Genomic DNA, 22,821 nt, shown 5'->3' on the forward strand with positions numbered 1-22,821 from the left:
AGGAGGGGGGTCGCTGGGGGGGTGAAGCACCCCCGTCCCCTGGAGAAGTGTCTCTAGACCTGGGTGAGACAGAGTAATGGGGTCTCCCGAGGGATCCTAATACAGACTTCAGGGTCACAGAGAAAGGTGGCGCGGGAATATGTTATGGGCAGGGTGACCTATGACCTTGGGTGCCTATAAAAACAGTTAGGAGGCCATGACCTCCTGCCCCAGGAGCTGAACTCTCGTGCCAATTTACGTTCACACAAGAATCGGTACGCGAATGCTCACGGCAGCTTTACTGGTAACCGGCACGAGCCGGAAACCGCCAGCTGCCCTCTAACCGGTGAACGGGAAACACGCCGCACGCCCATGTCGCCGAACACCTGTCACACCTGTCAGCGGCAAAGAAACAAACTGTTGGTCCCACAAGCCCGGGGTGGGTCTCGGAGAACGCCGTCGAGCGCGCAAAGCGAACCCCGGAAGGTCGCACGCTGTGGAGCCCGTCTGTGCACGGTTCTCGGGGTGACGGAGGCGTGAGGTGGGGGAGCGACTGCTGGTCACGGGTGCGTGGTGCTGGGGGGGGGCGCGTGTTCACAAGAGAACACCTGGCGGTGTGACACTGGCCGGTGTCGGTTTTTATTGGTTTGGGAAAGAGGGAGAGCGGAGTGGGGAGAGGGGGAGAAACATCAGTGTGGTTGCCTCTTGTGCGCCCCCTACTGGGGGCCTGGCCCACAACCCAGGCATGTGCCCTGACTGGGACTCGAACCAATGACCCTTTGATTCGCAGGCCGGTGCTCAGTCCACTGAGCCACACCGGCCAGGGCAGCTCTCCACTGTCTTGACTGTAGTGGTGGAACTACAAAGCTACACAGGTAACAAAGTGCCTGAACTAAACACACACAAATACTCACTCACGAACACGGAGGAAACTGGGGAACCTGAAGGAGGTGGGTGGGTTGCGTGGGTGGGTACACTGATTGTCGTGTTGCCTAGCATTTTGCAAGATGTCACCGTTGGGGAAGACTGGGTAAAAGGTTCACCGGAGCCTGGCTGCTGTGGCTCAGTGGGTTGAGCGCCTGTCCATGAACCAAAAATTTCTGGTTCGCTTCCCAGTCAGGGCGCATGCCTGGTTGCGGGCCAGGTCCCTGGTTGAGGGCGCGCAAGAGGCCACCGATCAACATCTCTCTCTCTCACACTGACGTTTCTCTCCCTCTCTTTCTCCTACCCTTCACCTTTCTCTAAAAAACAAATAAAATCTTTTTTTTAAAAGCTTCACTGTCTCTCTCAGCCTTGTTTCTTGCAACTGCATCTGAAAATGCAATTTTCTCGAAATGAAAGATTTAACCTGAAAAATCCGTGACGAGAATGCCGAGTGGACAGGGCAGGCCACCAAACTGAATGTGTGTGACGATCGTCCTGTACGAAGACCTCGAAATGTGCACCGCCTACTAACACCGAACAGCGGCCCAGCTCACAACACAGAGATCCCACTGCTAATGTGTTCCCAAGACAAATGGGTGCTGTGACCTCCAGGAGACACGGGCAGGGCTCACGGCCGGCCGTCGGGACCAAGCCAGATGCCGTCAATAGTAGAACTAATTGACTGTGTTATGTTCAGCCCAGCAAATCCTTAACGTGGCAGTTAAAACGCGCAGTCCTGCGCTCTGCACAACACCCACGCATCCATCTCCCCGCTAGGATGCCGCCGGCCACAGCCAGCACCTCAGGGTGCCGCCATGCATCCTGTACCACCCAGGGCACCTGCCTGGTGCCCCAGGTGGGGGCCCCTGCGCTCCCACTTTGCAGATGAAGAGACAGTGCAGAGAGTCTAAGTCACTGGATCGGGACCTCACACTGCAAGTGGCAGAGCTGCGTTTGAACCCAGGCAGCGAGGGTGCAGGCGGTATGTGCCCGCCCCCAGGAGGCAGGAAGCAGAGTGGGGAAGGAGTGAGAGGGGTGGACAAGGGGGAGGGGGCGAGGAGGCCTGGGCATTGCTGACCAGGTGTTCCCGAGGGCCTCCCACCCCCCAGGTACCGCGGCAGGCCCCGGCACAGTCAGGACTTGCAACTCGTGCCATCACCTGGGACTCAAGATGCTGCGGTCACCATGTTGAAATTCTTAATTTTTGAACAAGGTGCCCACCTTTTATTGCACAAGTGGTGTCTCCAATCCCAAATGCAGCAATGAAGAAAGGACCCCAAGTTTCCCCCTCCCCGGGATTACGGTCTAGCAGAGGCTGGGGCCTCAGGCCGGGAGGAGCGGGGAGGACTGGGGAGAGGACCTGGTTGTCCTTTGAAGCAGAGGAGGCATAACTCGATTCCTTTTACAATTTCATTCCTGGAACGATCCATTGCCCCCAGGAGCACCCTGCTCGCAAAACTGAACAGAAGGGCACGCGCTGGGTCTTCCTGGGTCTCCGAGCGGAGCTGCAGCCCCGTCGTGCATCGCTGACAGGCGGGGCAGGAGGGGCGCCCAGGGCTGTTCTGGCCACTGGCCCCGGGCCTCCCGCTAGAGAGCAGCAGCGGCCGAGCAGCACCCCCGAGGCCCCATGGATGCCAGCGCAGGGCTGGTCGTGGGCTCTGACCCTCCCCACAATGGTGGGAGGGAGGGAGAGATCGGCCCCCCCATTTAGAGTGAGACGCCTCACCTTATACCCGGTCCTGCAGCGAGCGAGGGGTCAGGGCAGTCCAACCTGGTGTGTCCGGCTCCAAACCCCGGGCCTTATGAACTCACCATGTCCCTTCTCTCAATACATTGGTGCTAAAGTGCAGACTAATCCTCCACAGGAGCCACCTGGCCCCCCACCTTTGGGCCTCGGCGGATGGGGGCCCTCCGCCTGGGGCAGCAGCCTCCCTGCCCCCCAAACCCTCCACTAGGTTTTCTTCCCTGGCCTTTAGCTGCTGCTGAAGCAGAGCGGCCGCCCAGCCCCCTGCCAGGCGGGAGCCCTCACAGCTCCGAGTGCCCTGCGTCCCCTGGAACCCTGCAGGGCCAGGGCTCCTGTTTCATGGGCCCCGAGACCCGGGTCCAGACAGCGCCTGACACACAGCCGCCCCTCCGCGTGTTTACCGAGAAAAACGGCTCTGATGCCGCGGGCCCTGGGCAGGCGTCCAGGGCTGCGCCAGCCTCAGCCCACTGACCTGCTCTGTCCTGACCCGACGCCCAGGGGTGCTCCTCCGGGGCTCCCAGCTGCGCCCTGGCTCGGCCCTTCCAGCGTTTACAGGTCGCATTTCGGGAGCCTGGGCGCTGGCCGGTTTTCTCACCGGCGACAGGCCCCTGCTGATGAGGGCCAGGGAGGCTTGGGGGCTGGGCCGGAAGGCAGACCGAGGCCTGACACCTGCCAGGACAGGCAGGGGCCGCACACGGGTCAAGGCCTGGCTTGGAGGCCGAGGGGCCTGCCAGCCTGCCCCCTCCCCGCCCTGTGGGGCACCCTCCCTGGGGTCCCCTCAGACCAGCAGGGACTTGCTTTTTCTTTTTCCTGAGCTCTCTTCCCTAGTTCCCCATTTAATCCCCTCCCAGCCCTGGGGGCGCTAGGACCAGGGTTACCTAGGATGGGACTGGGTCAGGCTGCCAGCAGGCAGCAGGAGGTCGGGTCTGCATGCCAGGCGCTGCCTTGCTGCGGACTCGCTGCCCGGGGCTCAGTGCTCGCTGCCTGGGGCTCAGTGCTCCCTGCCTGGGGCTCAGTGCTCCCTGCCCGGGCTCAGTGCTCTCTGCCTGGGGCTCAGTGCTCCCTGCCCAGGGGCTCAGTGCTCGCTGCCCGGCCTCAGTGCTCACAGCTCAGGGCTCAGTGCTCCTTGCCTGGGGCTCAGTGCTCCCTGCCCGGCCTCAGTGCTCACAGCTCGGGGCTCAGTGCTCCTAGCCAGGGGCCTGTGCTCACTGCCCGGGCTCAGTGTGGACCCCACAGCCTCCTGGGGCCGCTCAGGACAGCGGGTGCTCCAATCGGCCTCTCTCAGCTGATGAGGCCTGGGCCCCACCTGCTGAAGCAGCCAGAGGCGCAAGGTGCTGGCTTTTGAAACGGCCTTCCCTCTGGCCCCTGGTCTCCACCAGGCACTCATCTCCTGGGCTTGCAGGGGTGGCAGCGGGAGGGACCACAGGCCCACGGCCCAGCTCTCTCTGCTGGTGGAGCCCGCGGGAGCCTCAGAGTCCCTCCCAGCAGGGGGGCGGGGGCGGGCAGCAAGGAGGGAAGAGAGACCCAAGCCTTAAATGGCCCCCTCACAGCTGGGGCCTGTGTCTGTCCCCATTACAGCCCCAAACTGACAGCAGCCACCAAGGGCAGCCGAGCTAATCAGCGAGCCAGACATCTCCTTGGCATCGCCCCCCCCACTGTCTCTCTCTCTCTCTCTCAGACACACATGCCAGACAGGAAAACAAGACTGAACCCACTCCATCCACAGTGCGGGCTGGGGGCTGCCTGGCTCTGTCCCCGCCGAGATCAAAGCCGGCGAAGGGGTCACTCAGCAAACTGGCCAAGTGACCCCTTCCTGGGAGGGAGCACGTCTGTTTCCCTGAGGAGCGGGCCGGCTCCAGAATCGTGACATATTTACGTTCTACGTCTCCTGCCTCCTGCTCAGGCTCAGAAACAAACCCCAGGTTCCAACCGCGGGGGAAACGGGACCGTTAACTGGGCAAACCGCAAACGGGAAGGTGGAAGGTGGGAAGGCTGAGGAGGGGTCCTGAGGAGGCAGGGGCGGGAGTCTGCGGGTCTCCTGAGCACCCAGCCCCGCTTCCTGCCGGAAGGTCCTCCTGAGCCTGGGCCTCGGGGTGCACGCTGAGCTGGCCCGGTGCTGCTCCTGGTCTCCGGGCAGGAGAGAGCTGGGCAGGCGGCCTGCAGGCCGGGCTGGCCCTGGCCTTGCCCCCTTGGGCACCGCAATCTGGAGCCCACCCAATCTCCGTAAGCTGGCTGGCGGCCCGGGCCGCTCGGGCTGGGAAAACCTGGCTTGTTGCTCCCTCCTCTCCTGGTTCAGACCCCCCCCCCCCCGGCCACAGGCCCCCTGGCGGCCTCGGCCTCCGGGCCCTTGCGTCTACCCCTCAGGAACCCAGGTGTGAAACTCCGCTCTCCTTCAAGCTCAGAGATCTTGAACTTGGCGTTCACTCGCATGCAGGTTCCGGGTGTCGAGGGGGCTCAAAGGGGAGTTTGCACGAGGCCGGGCCCGCCAGCCTCCTCGCCCGCTGCCGGGAGCACCTTGGCTTCCAGCCCACCTGCCCGGGCCCAGCCCACCGTCACCACCCTGGCCTTTTCCTCGCTTGCTGTCCCTTCTCTGTTGAGGTGGTGCCAGTGACACCTAGGCCTCCCCAGGACCCAGGAGGCGTGTTTGGAAACAAGGAGAGTCCCCTTCCTAAGAGCAGTTCTGGACCCGGTAGGCAACCCACACGGTCGCGCATCTGTGACTTCAGAGCAGCCTTCAGCTTCAGGATGTACGGAGAGCAGCAAGGGCCCGGGACCCAGGGGCTGACCCCCCGCTAGCGAAGGCCCTGAGGGGCTGCGCTGGGCGCCTGCTCCGTGCCGGGCCCCGTGCCGGCGCTGGAGCCCTTGCCCGAGGAGCCACGTGCCGCTGGAGGTGCTGGCCGAGGGGGGGGAGTGTGGACCGAAGGATGGGGGAGTAGGCGGGTGATCGGGTGGGTGGCTGGGTGGGTGAGGAGCAGGACGGGCGAATAAACAGGGTGGGGCGGGGCAGGGCAGGGCGGGGGTCTCGGAGGTGGGCCCCACAGGCTAGCCGGGAGGTCCACAGCCTTAAGAGCTGTTTGAAGGGAGAAGCAGGGGAGAGTGGGATGGGGACCCGGGGCCGCGCAGACTCCCATGGTTGGTGTGAAAAGTATTTTAAACTAAAAACATTTGGAATTCGACAGAGAAAACAGTGTAACGATTACCGAAGGGGACGGGGGAGGGGGAGGGGAGGCAGGAGAGGGTAAAGGGGGATAAACGGTGACGGCAGGGGACCTGACTTCGGGCGGTGAACACACAATACAATACACAGATGATGTACTATAGATCGTACCCCTGAAACCTGTGTAACTTTATTAACCCAGGTCACCCCGATAAATTCAACGAAAGAAAACCAGGGAAAAAAAAGTGTGAGCAGTAAAACGGCAATAAATACATATCTATCGGCAACTGAATCTAAAAACAAAATAAATGAACCAGCAGGACAAAAACAGACTCATGAACACAGAGAACACTTGGAGGCTGCCTGATGGGCCGGGGCCGGGGTTGGGGGCCGGGGGAAAAGGTGCGGGGGTGAGGAGCACAGTCTGGCGGTCACAGAACCGTCCGGGCCCGGGCCGCGGAGCACTGGGAACAGCGTCCATAAAGTTCTAACAACTGTGCGTGGTGTCAGGTGGGCGCTGCATTTCTCAGGGTGATCGCTCAGCGAGTTATGTAATGTCGAATCACTGGGGCGTACACCTGAAACTAATATCATGCTTTATGTCAACTGTAATTTAAAAATAACAAATAATTTTAACAATCGTTTACCATTCACCAAGTGCCGAAAGGAGCCCGCGGGGAGATCCCGCTGCTGAGCGCAGGCGGGCGCTCTGGAGGGGAGGCGGTTGCAAACCCCCCTCGGGAGCGCCCCCCGCCGGAAAGCGGCGGAAGTGCGCCCGCAGCAGCAAACACCCCGCAGCTGCCTTCCCTCCCGCGGGTGCCATCCAGGCCCGGCCTTGGTCCCTCGGAGCCTCCCCTCTTCCCCTGGCCCTCCGGGTCGGGTGGAGACTCCGCCATCCCCCTCCCGTGCGCATCCCGGAGAGGACCACCCTGCATCTTCCCTCCCGCTCGGCTGCCCCCGCCCGCCGCGTTCCCAGGCCCCACACGTGCTCCGGAATCCGTGGGGACACTCTTCCTCTCCGCAGCTGCGGTGTTGCTATGACAGCTTCTCTCCAAGAAAACCTTGAAGACGGTCCCTCGGGACGAGCAGACGTTCGGCCAAAGGGCTTCTTGAACCCCTGCCGCAGAGGCGGCAGCCAGTGTCGCCTTCGGTTCTGGAAGCAGAAAGGGCAGGCCATAAATATTTGCCGCGAGGGTTTGAGGCGGTCGGCCCACGCCGCCTCTGGGGCTGGGGGTCCGGGACCCGCCTCTCTTCAAGGCCGGAACTTGACCCCCTGCACGGTCGGCAGGGCGGGCCCTGGTCCCCAGCACCACCTTGTGGCGGGCCAGCAGGCCTCAGAGCCTTCAGCTGTAAAATGGGATCACAGTCGTCCACCTCCTGGGTGGCTTGGAGGATTACAGCAGGTCTGGACCCCAAACGCCTCACCCACTTGCTACAGGATACACAGTGGGCAGATGGCATGTCCCTGGCTGCCCCCGGCCCCTCCCCACACGAGGCCCGTTCAGTTACAGGTTACCGCCTGGCATGGGAAGGACGCAGAGCCCCTTAGGGGCCGGTTGGCTGCCAGGACCGCAGGGTGAAGGGAGGCAGGGGTGGGAGCAGTGGGGCCAGGTGGGCCGGGGAGAGGGGGAGGGCAGGGCCCAGGAGGAGCACCGCCCCCCCCCCAGGGTCTCTGACCAGTCCTGGCTGCCTCTCTCCCTTCAAGCCGCCCTGCCCCACCTCCAGGTCTCACGGCCCCCGCCCCCCGGCTCTGCAAGTCCTGGCTAATTCAGAGGAGTAATTTTAATCAATTAGATGAAGTATAAAATAACTGTTCTGCTCTGCTCACAAAGCGGAGCTTGTTGTCCCTAAGGCTTTATTGAAAAGGCATTAAGATGAAATTGCGTGTTCCCAGCAGGTAGGCAGTGCGGGAGGGGCTGCTGGGGAGGCTGGGGTCGGAGACGGGCGGAGGAGCAGGGCCCTGTCTGCCCCGCGCCACCCCCGCCGCTGGGCCCAGCCCCAGCCAGAGGGACCCGCAGGCCCACACACAGGTGCACACAGGTGCACACACACCCACATCTGCCCCGCGCCCCGCCACGGTGCGGTGACCTGGCTCACGGCAGCGGCCACCATTCCTCGTGGGCTGGCCCCAGAGCTCATTGGAAACCACTGTTTCATGGAGGCGCCACAGAGTTTGTGTCCCTGTGTCCAAACCCAGGACCTGCAGTCGGGCACAGCTGGTCGGTTGGCACCGGCAGTTAGCCCCAACCAACTGTCCCCACGGAGCACCGCCCTGGGGGGCGAGCACTGGCCCAGGAGTCGGGGACACAGGATGAGCCCCAGCGCTGAGTGGAACGGTCTCCTTCTGGGCCTCGGCTTCTCCCCGTGGAGCCAAAGCGCCCCTCGCTCCCCAGGAAAAGGACCTGCGGCCGTCTCCTTGGCCCGACCACAGCTGACGCCTGCTCCGCCGAGCGGGGAAAACGGTTTCCTGTCGTTGGCTGCAAGCCCCGACTGCCTTCTGGCCAAGATGACCGCACGTCTTGAAGGAGCCATGCGGTCAGCACGAGGCAGGCACACCTGCCGGAGGCCCTGCCTGGACCTGCTGTGTGACCCCGGGCCCAGCGTCCCGCTGTCTGGCCTCGGGCGCTCCGAGGAGGCACCGGACTCGCTGCTCCGGAGGGGGCGCACCCCCCTGGGCATCAGCGCTGGGCTCCTCCGGCCAGGTGAGCAGCCTGCCGTGGCACCTGGCCAGGCCTGAGCTGGGAGGGGCCTCGGGCGTGGCCCCCCTACCAGGTCCCAAACACAGCCGCCACCCTGGCGGGTGTGGCTCGGTGAACTGAGTGCCAGCCTGAGAACCGATAGGTCGCTGGTTCGATTCCCAGTCAGGGCACCTGCCTGGGGTGTGGGCGGGGTCCCGGATGGGGTGTGTGGGAGACAACCAATTGATTGATTGACGTGTATCTTGAGCATCGATATTTCTGTCCCTCTTTTTCTCCCTCCCTTCCCCTCTCTCTGAAAATAAATAAAATCTTTAATAAAAAAGAACAGCTGCCAGTGGCGTGAGAGATGGGTCTTGGTGGGGGACGGCGGAGGGGGGCTCTCCTGCCGGCAGGGCCCAGGGGCCAGAGCCGAGCAGGTGATTCTGTGCGTGCTTTGTTCCCGCACAAAGGGGCTCTCAGAGAACTTCAGAGATGCTCCACTTCCCGGCCGATTTGATTTCTTTCTTTCTTTCTTTTTTTTTTCTCCAGAACGGGAGTGTGAAAGCCAGGCCGAACCTGCCTAATTGTGCCTGCCTGCGAAGGCTATTCAGAGAGACGGTTCTTGGAAGAAAATCAGGACAATTAGCTCTCGGCTGCGGGTGGAGGGGAAGCGAGCTAATCACGGTGAATGTCAGCCTGTTCCCGGGGGGACCAAAGGGCACAGACTTGGGAGAAGGAAGAGGAAGAAAGAGGGGCGTCTGCGGGGCCTGCCGCTGGGGGCGGGGTGAGTGCACCCCGGGGGAGTGGAGCAGAGCAGAGCGGGGCTGGGACGCGGAGGGCTGGGCAGGGCTCCCCTGCAGCTGCCGGGGCTGGCCGCGTGACCGCGGGCCAGTCACTCAGCCCCTGGGGCCTCAGTTTCCCCGAGCTTGCACCAGGAGCGAGAGCTGTGCACAGTGGGCAGATGGCGTGCGTGCACCGCGGAAAGGAGCAGATGGTGCGGCGCGGGCTGGCGGGGGAGCCCCCGCGGCCCAGCGCAAGCCCGGCCCTCCGGCCCCCTGTGCTCTGCCTGGGCCGCGGGAGCGCTCTCATGCCAATTCCAGCGCCTCGTCAGGCTTCCAAGTCGCGGGGGTGGACACTGCAATCTCGACTTTGCCTCTTCTGAGCTCTGTGACAATGGAAACCTTCCTGGCCTCTCTGAGTCACAGTTTTCTAGCTAAACGCGTTACAGTGCTGCTAACCTAAAAATAAAAGGCCAGAGCGAGAGGCAACGAGCGTTTATCCGAGATCCACACGAGTAGCTGCTCAGGAAGCACCGATTCAGGCAGAAGCCCAAACCGTGTTTGGGCTAGAGGCACAGCACAAAGGGGTTTCTGGGGGCGGGAAGGGGAACAACTGCCTCCACAGAAGGACGGCGCGTCTCCTGGGCAGAGAAGCTAACGGGGCTGCTGATCCTGAGGAACGATTTTAATTTTCGGTCCTCTCTCTGGTCGCCAGCCCTGCAGGCAGGCGTGGTAGCTGCCTGCCCGTTATCTTGGCAAGCAGTTGCTGGGGACACAATGCCGCTCCGGGCCCCGCCCGTCCAAGGGGGTCCTGCCCGGCCCCACATCCCAGAAGCTGGCGGGGGGGGTCAGATTATTCTTCACAAGGACCTTGTGGTCTGACACCCAGTTGGTGACAGGTGCTTGTTGTCACTGCTGCAGCGTCAGGAATACAAGGGACACAGAAGCTCATTTTCTCATAATCCAAGTGTGTCTCTGTGTGTGTGTGGCTATTTGGTCGATAATGTTTCCAAATATAGCATGTGCTGCTGATATTACCTCTTTTTGAATGGAGCCCAAGGTGCATATTCCAGTATTTGTTTCTTTTTTTCTTTTTTTCAAGACTTATTTACTTCCCGAGAGAGGGGGCGGGAGGGAGGAAGAGAGGGAGAGAAATATCCATCGGTTGCTTCTTGCGCGCCCCAAAGGGGGTTGAGGCCCGAAACCCAGGCACCTGCCCTGACGGGAATCAAACCGGCGACCTGTTGGTTCGCAGGCCGCCGCCCAGCCCACGGAGCTGCACCAGCCAGGACCCACACAGGGCTGCCCCGCCCGCCACATCTTCTGCAGCCCAGGGGTCCGGCTGCCGCAGCGGAGAGGAAGCACCCTCATTCTACATGTCCCCCCTTTCTCTTCGCCTGGGTGGAAGGCTGGGCGTGCCGCCCGCTCAGCGGGGCAGCACCACCAGACCCCTAGCCGTCTTCAGCCCCGCCTTTGGAGGGCGCTGTGGGGGTCCTCACACGTTTCCCAGTCAGCGGGTCAAGAAATTCGGGCCACAGGCAGGGCTGACAGCAAACGTGGGCCCCCCCCCCATGGAGCGGCCCCCCCAGGGAGCGGCCCCCCCAGGGAGCGGCCCCTGTGGCCGACACGCCCACTCGGCACTTCCAAGAGAGCCACGCTGTCGGGCAGCCGACACGGGCCCTGGGAGTCCTGTCCTGCAGGGAGGGAGCCTGGCGGCCCGTGGTCCCTAAACCTCGTTCCCGGCCCCGGGCAAGTGTGGAACTGACCCTGAGCAGAGACTTCAGGTGGGGAGGCCTCAGCGTCCTGAAAAAGAGACACAGGGGTGGACTCTAAGCAAACGCCACCAGCCGAGGGGGCTGTTCTCCGGAGGAAACAAGGAATTCAGCGCTCACCCCCGGGGAAGGAGTCGATGGAGGGTGAATTGTAGACGTGCCCCCCTGGGCCCTGAGTAGGGGACGCCCAGGCAGCTCCCCTCACTGATCCGGGCCACGGTTCGAGGTGCTCCAGCCACTCACACGTGAGCCCAGGGTGTCTCCACTCATGAGGAACACGGTTCTTGTCCTTTTTGGGGCCACAGGCCCCTTTGAAGACGGCCCCCACCCCACCTCACCTCTCAGCTCCAGGTGTAAATAAAAACAAGGGCCAGATTTGGTCCCCATCCAAAACCCACACCCCTCTCAGGCCCTGGCCGGGGAGCAGGGGTGGTTAGCGAGTCCTCCCAATAAGCCAAGGCCACAGGTTCGAGCCTTGGTCAGGACACAGACAAGAATCAACCAATGAGTGCGTCAGTAAGTGGAAACCAAATCGATGTTCCTCTCTCTCTCCCTTCCAAAAAAAAAAAAAATACCCGACACCCATCTCTTGGCCCAAGAGTGTGACATACATGACCAATTCGTGGAAGAAGCCAGGAGACTGTCCCATCCAGAGGGCTGCAGCCCCCGCCAGACCCCCGGCCAGGGCCAGGCCCAGGCCCGCACTTGCTGGCTCTCGGAGGTGAAGGTGCCGGGACGCGCTCTCCTGCGCTGCCGGCAGAGGGCGCCCCTGGGAAGCGCAGAGCGTGGCTGTGCTGCAGCAGCCCGCCCTGGCTCAGGGCAGACCCTCAGCCCCAGCTCCAGGGTCACGCGCTAAGCGGGTTATTATCTGAGTTTAAATCAGCCCAAATTGTCAGGAGGCCCCAGTGCTGCAGACAGAGGACGTGAGCTCAGTGGGCCGAGACCACTGCCTCAATGGCGTTCTAACCTCGTCCTGGGTGAGGCAGGCAGAGGGGGGAGGGGGCGTGCCCGGGTCCCAGGGCGGACTCTGCCCGGGTCTGTCTCCTCGCCGCCCAGGGTGCAGGCGGGGAGAGGGCCCGTCCCACCACCCAGGCCCGCGGATGCGCTGGGGTGGGCGAGCTGCGGCCGAGGCCCCTTCCCTCTCCCAGCCTCCCAGAGGCCGGCAGAGCCCTCCGGAGCACGGGTTCCAGTCCTGGCCCGCCCACTCACCTGCTACGTAACCGCACACCACAAAGACGGACAACCGCCCTCTTCTGGGCGGGGAGGATGCCTGCACGTGCCGCCCGCTGGTCCCCGCAGCCGCCCACTGAGGTCCGCGGTTGCCAGGTTGCGGAGGGAAGAACGGAGCCCAGAAGAGTCAAACGACCCGGATGCTCTGAGCCCTGCGTTTCCACCCGTCCACAGAGCCAGCGTCACACCCCCACTTCAACGGGGTAAAGACGGGGACACCACGAAAATGACCGGCACAGAGCAATGATGTTCTTTCCAGAAACGCAGCCACTCACTCGCCACTCTCTTCATTCACTCATTCACTCACACAGGCGTGCACTCACACACGCATCTGTGTGCAACAGAAGGCCGGCCGTGGCGCCTGAGATCCCAACGGCAGGCAGGCGGTCCAACAGGCCAAGGCCTGGCAGGTCCCCTTAGTAGCGCCCCTCACCTTCCCCGCCCCTCCTCACGCCCAGCCCAGTCCCTGCGGGGGGGGGGGGCAGAGCAAGGAGCAGGAGGGAGACATGGGCCCTCGGCCAGGGCTCTTCATAATTCCAACCAGGGAAACCACACGCATGTCGGCCGGGGGGGGGGGAGGGGAGCGAGCAAACTGGGGCGCATCCGCCCAGCGGAACCCTCTCTGCCATGCGTACAACTCCCCTCGGCGAGTCAGTCCCCCACGAACATGACGCTGGGCTGAAGATGTCAGAGTGGACTTCCCGAGACCCCGTATCGTTACGGTACCTGACCAGGTGAGCCCCGTCTCAGGGGACAGTCGGGACACGGCCACGGTCCCGTGCGGGAGGGGCCTCCTCTTGCCCAGGGGCCTCTTTCCTGGTCTGGGAGCTGACGCCCAGGTGCCTCTGCTTTGTGGAAGTATTGAGCGGGGCCCTTACCATGTGCAGTTTTCTGCATTTCTGCAGTTACTGCGTATCTGGGTTAAAAAGCTGTCCGAGAGACTCCCCAGGGAGAGGTAGACGGTGGGACACCTGAGCACAGCCGTCAGGAGGGCCAGGGCTGGACAGTGCCTGGCCGTCAGCAGAGGACTCAGATGGGGAAGGCGAGGGCCGAGCCCTGGGGCCCACTGGGGCTTGGGGGTCAGAAAGGGAAGGGGACCTGGCAGAGGGGAGAGAGAAGCAGGGCGGGGGATGCAGGTGGGAACCCCAGAGGCCACGGAAGCTTCCAGGGGCACGTGCTGCTGGGAATCAGGGAGGACTAGGAGACAGTCTTGGACCCAACCCCATGAAGGTCACTTGGCTTGAGCATTTCAGAGGTGAAAAGGGGACAACAGCCAGGCTGCAGCCAGCTGCAGAGAGGAGAGAGGTGAAGGAGGGGCCAAGACCCGGGGAACCCTGCTCATCTCTCCAGACTCGGCTCAGTGCACGGCCCCCAGGAGCCTTCCCAACGGCCCTCTTCCTTCCAAGACCCCTTCACCGCAGTCACTACGGCGGTCCCCGCCGCGTGCGCCAGGGGCTCCCCAAGGGCAGGGACGGTGTCTCTGCCACCCCGGCCTCCCCGCGCACAGCTGGTGCTTCAGTATTCTTAGCTCCCCTCTCTCCCTTTCCGAGGGCAGAAGGAAAGGCTGAGACGTTCCCAGAATCCTGTTCTCCCGTGGAATGAATCACTCCTCCCCAGACAATAGTTGTTTTTGCGCCGCTCTGAGGTTCTTTGTGTTACATAATGATGAGAGCTAATATTGCATTAATTGGGTTGTGAATTACAGTATTTGTATTGTCACAGTCATTAACTTGGTGATTGCAATTTTGCTTTAATTTAATCTAGCTTCTTGTGCATTCTGTCAAAACTTCCAAAAACAATGTAATGCAGAACTGCATTTCAGAGCAGACTAAATACCTAAACACCAAATTTAAAGAATTTATGGAAACCTGGCTCACAGCCACTGACCTCCACAGTGAGAAAATACATCATCAGGTGCGGACAGCTGAGCCCAGGGCCAGACCCGCACCCCACCCTCCCACATCTAGACCCCAAGGGCCTCAAGGGCAAGAAATGGGGGGCTATGGCTGGAGTGGCTCAGTTGGTTGGGCGTCATCCTGCAAACCGAGAAGTTGCCAGTTCGATTCCTGGTCAGGGCACATGCCCAGGTTGCAGGTTTGGCCCGTAGTCGGGGTGAGTGCAAGAGCCAACCGATCAGTGTTTCTCTCCCTCTCTTTCTCCTTCCCTTCCCTCTCTCTGGAATCAATAAAATAAAATAAAAATTTAAAGAAATGAGGAGGATAGTCTCTGTGTCCTTCAGGCAGGGCTCAGGGCTCAGAGCCATGTCCTGCCCGGAGCGTGGCTGTGCTCAGTGCCCAGAGTGCAGGGGGCCGACCTGGCCCCCACAGCCCACAGGAGGGGCAGCCTCAGAGGCCACGGCGGCATGCCAGGCCCAGCCTCAGCCTCAGCCCAGGCTGCAAGGCTGGTGAGAGCTGGGGGTGGCTAGACCCAGCTGGTTTTCCTTCACTGAGCTTCTCGATCTCTGTGCTTAAACTTGACCTTTTGTTTTCTAAGCTGCCGGTGGCACAAACTGGCTGGTTGTCCTTTGAGAGCCTCCTGAGGCACATGCACCCCTCGGCTGACCCAACTCACTGCTGTGCCAGAGCCAGCACGGAAGACTCACATTGGCCAGACTCCCGAGGCTGATGTATAAACCAGGGCCGTGTTTCCCACCGACAGGAGCAACTGAGCTGTGACAAGAACTGGACTGCTTCCCCCAGAGCAGCGGTCTGCCTTCGCCTGCCGCCCCTGCCCTCTCTCTGGACGGGGTCACATGGCCTGGGAGCCCTGCGGCACCAGGCCCAGTGCCCCCCTCCTCTGGCCTCCACGTGGTTCTCCTGCCCTGCCCTCTGCAATGGCGTGGGCTGCCCGGCCGTCCACGCTGTGGAAGCTCAGGCCCCACATCTTGTCACTGCGGCCCAGTCCACACCGCTTCCCTTCGTGTCTCTTCCCTGGGGCTTCAGGAAAACCCCCGTACAGGCCTCGAATGCAGCTCAGAAACTCCCTTCCCCTCATCGTTGTTTATCTTCGCATCCCAGAGGACAAAACAGTCCCCCCACAGCATGAAGCTCAGCGAATACTTACCATACTTACCGAACGGATGAATGAACGGGCCCAGCTGTGGCCCCTCGGCTCTCCCTTCCCGCAGGTGAGCCCTTCCCCGGGGCACAAACTCACCTGGGGACAGAAGGCTGTCCCCCCACTGTCCAGATGACTCAGGTGCCCGACCCCCAGGGAGCAGGCCCAGGCGGCACTGCCAAGGGCCCCGCCGCCGGGGACTGCCTCTGTCCTCGCTCGCAGCACTCGCTCAGCTCAGCCCCTCCGGTCCCGCGGGCCTCAGAGCTGTTCTGACTATAAGACTGGGAAGATTTCCGTTCCGTTACAAAGTGACTTGCACTTTAGCTCTGAGAGCGGTGAGTTCCAAAGTCTAGACAGGCTCCGGGGGTGCCTTCAGGGCTCCTCCCGCAGACCCAGGCAGAGCCCGGCCAGGAGAACGGGGTCCTGGGGGAGCAGTGTAGGGTGGGGGCTTCGGGGTCTGACAACCAGGTTTGGGAGTTGCCTGTGTGCCTCCGGTCAAGTTCAACATCCTCCCTGGGCTGCGGCCTCCCTAGCCGTACAGCAGAGCCAGCGTTGCTGTGGTGACACTGAAGAGGGAAGGCAGAGACTGGAAACACTACTTCCAACCCACGTGTGTGACGCAGGCCTGGTGGCTCGCGGGCAGAGTGCCCTCCCACCCAGTAACGCGGAGGGTCTGCGCGGGCGATTAACCGAAGAAGATCCGCGCGTGGGAAATAAGGCCCCGAGAAGCAGCGCAGCGTGTCGGTCAGTGGCGAGATGCACGTTAACACCGCGGGGGGCACCCGGGACACCCGCGAGCACGGCTGCCGTGGAACAGACGGGCTGGGCCAGGGTGTGAAGCACCGGATTGGTGCCCCGCACCCCCGTGCTCGCGGGCACGTGGAGGGGACAGTGACTTGGGACACGGTTGGGCAGTTTCCTCCAGAGTTCCGCACACACACCTGCGGTATCAGCCGCCCCCTGCTCCCACGCATGTCCCCGAGCGGGATGAAAGCACCATCCGCCACAGGCCGCCGCGTGAACCGCCACGGCAGACCCCGTGCGCAGCCGCCCGAAAGGGGCAGCGACCCGAACGCCCCCCAGCGGGCGGCGCGTGGATAACCGCGGCGCTGCTCGCTCGGCGGAAGGACACGTGGCACTAAAGGGAAGGCCTGGCCGTGCGCCGCCGGAGGGACTCCAAAATGGTTGTAATGGGAAGAAGTCAGACAAAAAAAGAGATCATACTCCAAAGTTCTATTTATTGAAAAGTCTAGAAAATGCAAAAACCTACCTGTGGTGACAGTGAGCAGATGGGCGGCCGCCTGGGGACAGGGGCACAGTAAGGAACGGCCTGAAGGAGAAGTGACGCAGAGGCACACGGCAGTGGCTGTCACTCAAGCGCTGGCGGGCGGGCGGAGCCTGTGAGGCCACGCCCACTCCACCAAGCCTTCGAGAGCAGGGTCCCTCACTGCACTTTAGGACTTACCAGCCGCTTTTGACACGCCGGGCCCGAGCCCCTTCCCCAACCCGGATGCCTGCCTCTCCGCTTTGGTCATCTAGTTGCAAAGACTAGGAGCCGCAGGGCAGAGGGGACCCAAGACAAAGATCACTACAGGTGGGCGTGGGGGCCGGTCTGGAGTTGGAACCCCAGCTCTGCCCCTCGTCAGCTGCGAGATCTCCCTGCGTCCCAGCATGGTCGGAGTGTACTTAGTGATCCTCCCGGAAGATGGGCGGGGACCCGCGGTAGTAATGTGTGTCACCGTGCAGCTGTGCGCATGTGCCTAGGAGTGTGCCTAAGGGGACTGTCGCAGCCACCCCCTTAGCTGCCTCTGATTCCTGCAGATCGGACGGGGGCTCCAGGACCACCTGCCACCTCTGGGGGCCCGGCTGGGAGCCAGGGGAGGGGCTATAGCTGCCACGCTAGAGCCAGAGGAGGCTCGGGGTGGTCACACAGCGCCCAGGGGACACAGGTCCAGCTCCGCTTCCAGTGCGCAATGCTGGCTCCAGGCTCGATGGGCTTTCTCCCAAAGATGTCATTTCTATTTTGATTCCATGTGACATTTAATGAAATGACTTGCAGTCCCCACGCGGCGTCTGAGTTATGAAAGTACAGCCTCTGGATCCTCCAACACTGTGCACAACAGGCCCCCCCTGTGGCTTCAGGAGCTGCCCACCTTTCCGAGGGACCCGCCCTCGGCATCAACCTGCGCCCACGTCGCTTCCCCACAGGGCAGCGACAGCAGCCTCTGCCTGGGCCCTGCCTCCGGCTGCCGCACTCCAACCCAGCTCCGTTCAGAGCCACTCGGGGAGACAGGAAATCAATGGAGAGGGCTGCAAACAGCATTTTCAGAAAAACAAATGGAACAGAGCAGACTAGCAAACAGGGGAATGCCTTGCACGCGGAGTGCAGCCCCATCGTCACACTGGCTGAGTGTGCACCACGAGGTCTCTGTGAAAGGAATGAAAAGAGAAGGAACGCAGCCCATGTCCACCACCCTCTGCGCCCTTTCTCAGACGCATACGTGGGCACGTCCTCTCCTCGGCCGAGACTCCACGAGACCCCTCAGCCTGGCACCGAGAGCCCCTCAAGACCTGGCTGGCCCCAGTGCACCCTCACCCCGACCCTCCCCACCAGAGAGCAGGGCGGTCCAGGCAGAGACCCCCTTGGGGCTCAGCTTCCTGAGAGTGTGACGGCACTGGGGTCATCGCTGGGTGACCCCACTCCACCTCCTCTGGCCTGCGATGAGTTCCTGGATTCTACAGAAGCAAAGATTTAAATATTTCTGGAAGCTTTCTGTCCAGAAGGAAGCAGAAGCCTTCCAGTTTCTCAACATTCAAAATGGGAACCCCACCCATATACCAGAACAGCTTGTCAGGGCCCCTGAAAGGCCGGAACCCTAAGGCCACCCACATGCTTGGGGACAAGCAAGCTGCCGGCCCCGATGCTGACCGCTGCAAGAAGGCAGGCAGCTGTCTGCAGCTGGAGCCCCAGCCCCCGGCTCCCAGCAGTCCCTGGGGCCACGGGCCGGCCAAACAGCACCCTGCCCACAGCTTCATGAAACTCACTTCCCACCGTACCGTGCGCACATCTGGATAGGCACGGGTTCCAAGGAAAACTGGAAAAGAAATAAAGTGTCCATTCACTGTGGACGTGAGTCTCATCCCTGACCTTGGAGGACCCAAGGGGCTGCCTTGGGTGCAAGCAGCTGTCTCAGTCCTCTCAGAGTCCGAGCGGGGGGAGGGGGGGCAGCCCTGCCCAGAGCTGGGGGACATGTGTGGAAGGAACAGCTAGAGTGCCCCAGGGATCCGCTCTCAGTCCAGGTTCTGGGCCCTCAGTCTGACACCCGGGGTCACAGACAGTCTCCCAAAATCCCTGTGGGGGCGCAGCGTGGCAGCATGGGTGGACTGTCAGCCACCTAGCTAGCACCTGCAGCCACTCACGGCGGGGGGTGGGGGGGAGTGGGACAGGACAGGGCAGGGAGGCACAGGAAGGAGAGGAAGGAGCCCGGTGAGGAAGTGAGCCCCACTACCAGCCACCCCTCAGGGGCCACGTGTCCCCACAATCACCAGCCCGCTTCCTCCCCAGCAGAGTGACCCCGGCAGCAGCGGGGTCCCAGAGAGCAGCCACTCCCTCGCCCACTCAGCCTCTCATCCTCTGGCTCACTGAGTCTCTCATCCCTTCAACAAACACTTTCGGAGAGAACCCCGAGCGCCACGCCCAGGCCAGACGCTGGCTGAACATACTACGGGGACAGCAGAGCCTGTCCCTCAGCGCTGGGGACTTACAACCGGGAGGGAAGGGAGGTCAGAAAAGGGACAGACTTGGCTGAGTCTGGATGATAGTCCCTCGGAGCAGGTACTACTGGAGGCCCCGGGGGCAGAGGGGATCCCTCATCAGTCTTGCTGGGTTTGGGGGAGGTGCCTAAGGAGGTGAGCTGGGGCTGAGACCTGAAAGAGCAGAACTAACTAGGGCGGTGGTAGCCCAGGCGAGACGCCCACTGGACGTCCACGAGGACAGGGCTGCCCTGGAGTGCCGTCTGGGAGCGGGCCGGCGGCTCCCCCTCCTGGCCACATGCGCAATAGCAGATCCCCGCCACGCCGCCGCCGCCGCCTCCTCCTCCTCCTCCGCCCCCGCTTCCCGACTAGTCCCAGGGCTGGGGCTGCCATTCACCGAGCAAGGGAGGACACAGCAGACAGGAAGCACAGCGTCTGGGGCGCGGTTCGGGGCGGTTTCTGTGGGACCCTCGGGTAGAAACATCTCCCTGAAGGTTAGGTCTGGTGCCCAAAATCTGCACTGGGAGACAGGCTCTAGGGGGAATCTCCGCGGGAGCAGGGGGAGGAGAGCGGGCGGCCCAGGACAGAGGGTGCAGAGGAGGCACCAGAGCGCTGGGTGTAAGCCAGGTAGGGTGCGGGATGCGGTGAGAACCAAAGCGGGACCACTGGCTACAAGGGCGCAGCACGATGGACGGACGGGCGGACGTGAAGGTCCAGAGCGACACCTAGGCAACTCTGGGACTGGGCTGCCCCACGTCCTCCCCCTTACCAGCTGTGTGACCTCAGGCAAGTCACTCACCCAGTCGGTGCCCCGGTCCCTTTCCTGTAACGATCTACTGTGGGAGTATTCGGGAGGTGCTCAGGGCAGCGCAGGGTGGAAAGAGAGCAAAGGGCCCTCTTGGGGGCAGCGTCAGGGGCTGGGTCGGGGAGGAAGCCGGACCGCGGGAACTGAGTCCCAGAGGGCTGCTGGGCGGGGCGGGGGAGGGGCGGACTCTAGGGGAACGGAAGTCGCCTTTCGGGAGTCCGAGTCAGGAAGGATAAAGAGAGAAACGAGAGCCGGGCTCTCGGAAACCTCCGCGCATCCCAGCGCACACCCCAGGCCTGCTAGGTGGTCCGGCACCTCTGGCGGACGTGTCCCGCAGGAATCCCGACCCCTTCTCTCTCCTCCCTCTCCTGCCGCCTCCCCACCCCCAAATGAAACCACTCGGGCCCAAACTGAGTTGCTTCCTAGGAAAGTGGACTCTCAGACCTGACCCCACGAGGGTCCCTGGGGAAGGGGAGGGGCGTGACTTCTCCCCAAGTTCCCTCGTGCCCACTGGGCCCCTGCCTGAAATAGGCTTTCCTCTGCTAGCTGTGGGTCTGCCCCCACTTCCCCCTCCAGTGTCCCTCCCCAGAGAGCCACCCTGGACTGGCCCCACGCAAGAGCGCATGCCCTTACACTCTGCGCCCCCCACCCGCCCTGCCACCAGCCGACTTAGCACCAGCACCGCCGCACGTAGCGCAGTCGGCGCGTCTCCGGGTTTGTCTCTCTGTCCAGGAGGGCCTGGGCTGCAGCAGCTTCGTGCTTCCTTTCCCTGGGCACCTGGGCGGGGCAGACGCAGAGGGGCTCTCAGAGCTGCCAGTGCGTTAACGTCCTCCCAGCCCCAGCCCCAGCCCTCCTCCCGGCTGCTGGGTCTGCTCACCTGTGCTCCCCGCCTCCCCGCCCACTCTTCCCTCCCAGCAAGAATAGACTGGGGATTCTTCCTCTGCCCTCCATCCCGCCCTCCCTGGAGCTAACCGCCCTCCTCCCTGCGGCCTTGGGGCGCGAGAACCTTCCCGGACTGCTCCCTCAGCTCCCTCCAGCCAGCAGGTCACGAGGGCTTGTCTGCTGGCTGTGACCAGGGATGAGAAAGGAAAAGACGGCTCCTTCCTACAAGGGGTGGACTGTCTTCCTGGGGAAGCCACGTTAATACAAAAGACTTCATCCTAGCACAGCCCAAGAGGCGTGTCATGGAATGTGACTCCGTGGTACTAACTTTCTGAAGCTCCAAGGAGGACATGATGAATGGTGGGGAGGTGGGGAGCCCACACCCCCAGATGGAGTCCCGGTTCTGCCACCCGCAGACTTGACCCCTCTGCGCCCCTGAGCTCAGCGAAGACTCCAAAGCCCGAGATTCTCCGAAGTGAAAGTGGCTTCAGAACTGCCCCAGCCCACCCTCTAGGCCGGAAATGACCAGCTCTGGATTCCCAGAGCAACTCGGAGCCTCGTAGGCAGCACCCAGAGGCGACTGTGGAGCAGCGGGTGCGCACACACGAGTCACCAACCGGCCCTGCGGCGTGCGGCCCCAAGCCCCCCAGGCGCCTCCCGTCCCAGGCAGCCCCACGGCCCTGACCTCCTCCGGACCGCCCCTCATCTCTCCAACCGCCCTGCAGCATCTGTTACCAGAAAATCAACACAGAGCCGCAGAGCAGAAAGCAAAGCCTGGGCCCTCCCAGCGCCCCGAGACGCTGCCGTGTCTCTCTGTCCCCGACACCTCCCTTCTTTAACCCGATGTGCGCAGGGCACGGCACTGTGACCGCAGCACACCCAGAACCTTGCCGCCCCTGCAGCCCACATCCCGCCCACATCCGGCCCGCAGCCCTCCGAGGTGCCCCATCACCATCACCCTCCTGTTAACCGTTTGTAGGCACTGGGTGCAGGTCCACGGGACAGGTGCCCATAACCTGTCCTACCAACCCTGCCCCTTCGGCTTGACATGTAGGCTATTTCTGGTTCCAACTCCAAGTGGAGACAGGCGGCTGAGTCTCCCGTGAAAGCTTTCACAGCGAGTGGGATGGTTTAGCCAGTCCACACGCACTCACGGAGAGCCTTCCTCCTGCAGAGAGACAGAGAGGGCCAGTCACTCGGAGACCCAAGGAGACCCAACTGCTCACCCCGCTGGCAGCCAGCGACCACCCGCGCCACCCTGCCCCTCCCCCTCGGGCTCTCTAAAGACAATCTTTTGTAAAAAGAGAGGGAGAGCCCTGGCTGGCGTAGCTCAGTGGATTGAGCTTGGGCTGCAAACCAAAGTGTCACAGGTTCAATTCCCAGTCAGGACACATGCCTGGGTTGCAGGCCACGGCCTCCAGCAACTGCCCATTGATGTTTCTCTCTCTCTCTTTCTCCCTCCCTTCCCTCTCTAAAAATAAATAAAATCTTTAAAGTACTAAGGAAAAAGATATTCATAACTTCTATTAAAAAAAAAGGAGGGGGAGAATATTGTAGCTCCAGGTAAAAACACAGCCCCTGTTGCAACAAGTCAACTCCGCCTTGTAGCACCAAAGCAGCCTTGACAATATGTAAATGAGAGACGTGGCCATTTGAAGGAGCGATTTTACGATCTTACCTGCCTATGGGTGCCCTGCCTGGAGAGGAAGCCCAGGAGGCTCCAAGTGGAGTCCCTCGGGCTAAACCCGGAACTTCCCGATCAGGGCTGGCGGGGCGGCCCGCCTGATAAGACTCCGTGTGTTCCCCTGCGGGGAGATGTCCCCGCCCAGCATACCGACTCCCAACTTCCCCGTCCCACCCTTCCCGCCTAGAAACGCCTTTCGTTTTGCACAGCTCCTGGGAGCTCCTTGCTGCCGGCTGTCCCACTCCTGAGTCATCCGATAAGCCCGATTAGATCTGCAGACTGACTCAGTTGCATGTTTTAACCGCCGAAGCGCAGATGTTCATGTCATTTCTGTGTGTCACCAAACATTCTGCTAGGTTTTAAAACATTCGCAGCTT

General features: G+C 62.2%; 1 protein-coding gene across 1 annotated transcript; it reads right to left on the reverse strand.

Moving 5' to 3' along the window:
- Positions 1–6,125: 6,125 nt before the first annotated feature.
- Positions 6,126–16,855, reverse strand: LOC123822428. The gene is made up of 4 exons (XM_045844340.1): positions 16,786–16,855; positions 16,591–16,650; positions 15,420–15,553; positions 6,126–6,957 (listed from the first exon to the last, which is right to left on the reverse strand). Exons 1-4 carry the CDS (start codon positions 16,853–16,855, stop codon positions 6,448–6,450), a joined length of 774 nt encoding a protein of 257 aa, XP_045700296.1. The 3' UTR covers positions 6,126–6,447.
- Positions 16,856–22,821: the final 5,966 nt, after the last annotated feature.

This window comes from Phyllostomus hastatus, unplaced genomic scaffold (genome assembly GCF_019186645.2).
Source record: "Phyllostomus hastatus isolate PE091 unplaced genomic scaffold, TTU_PhHast_1.1 phas_contig_402, whole genome shotgun sequence".
Lineage (NCBI taxonomy): Eukaryota > Metazoa > Chordata > Mammalia > Chiroptera > Phyllostomidae > Phyllostomus > Phyllostomus hastatus.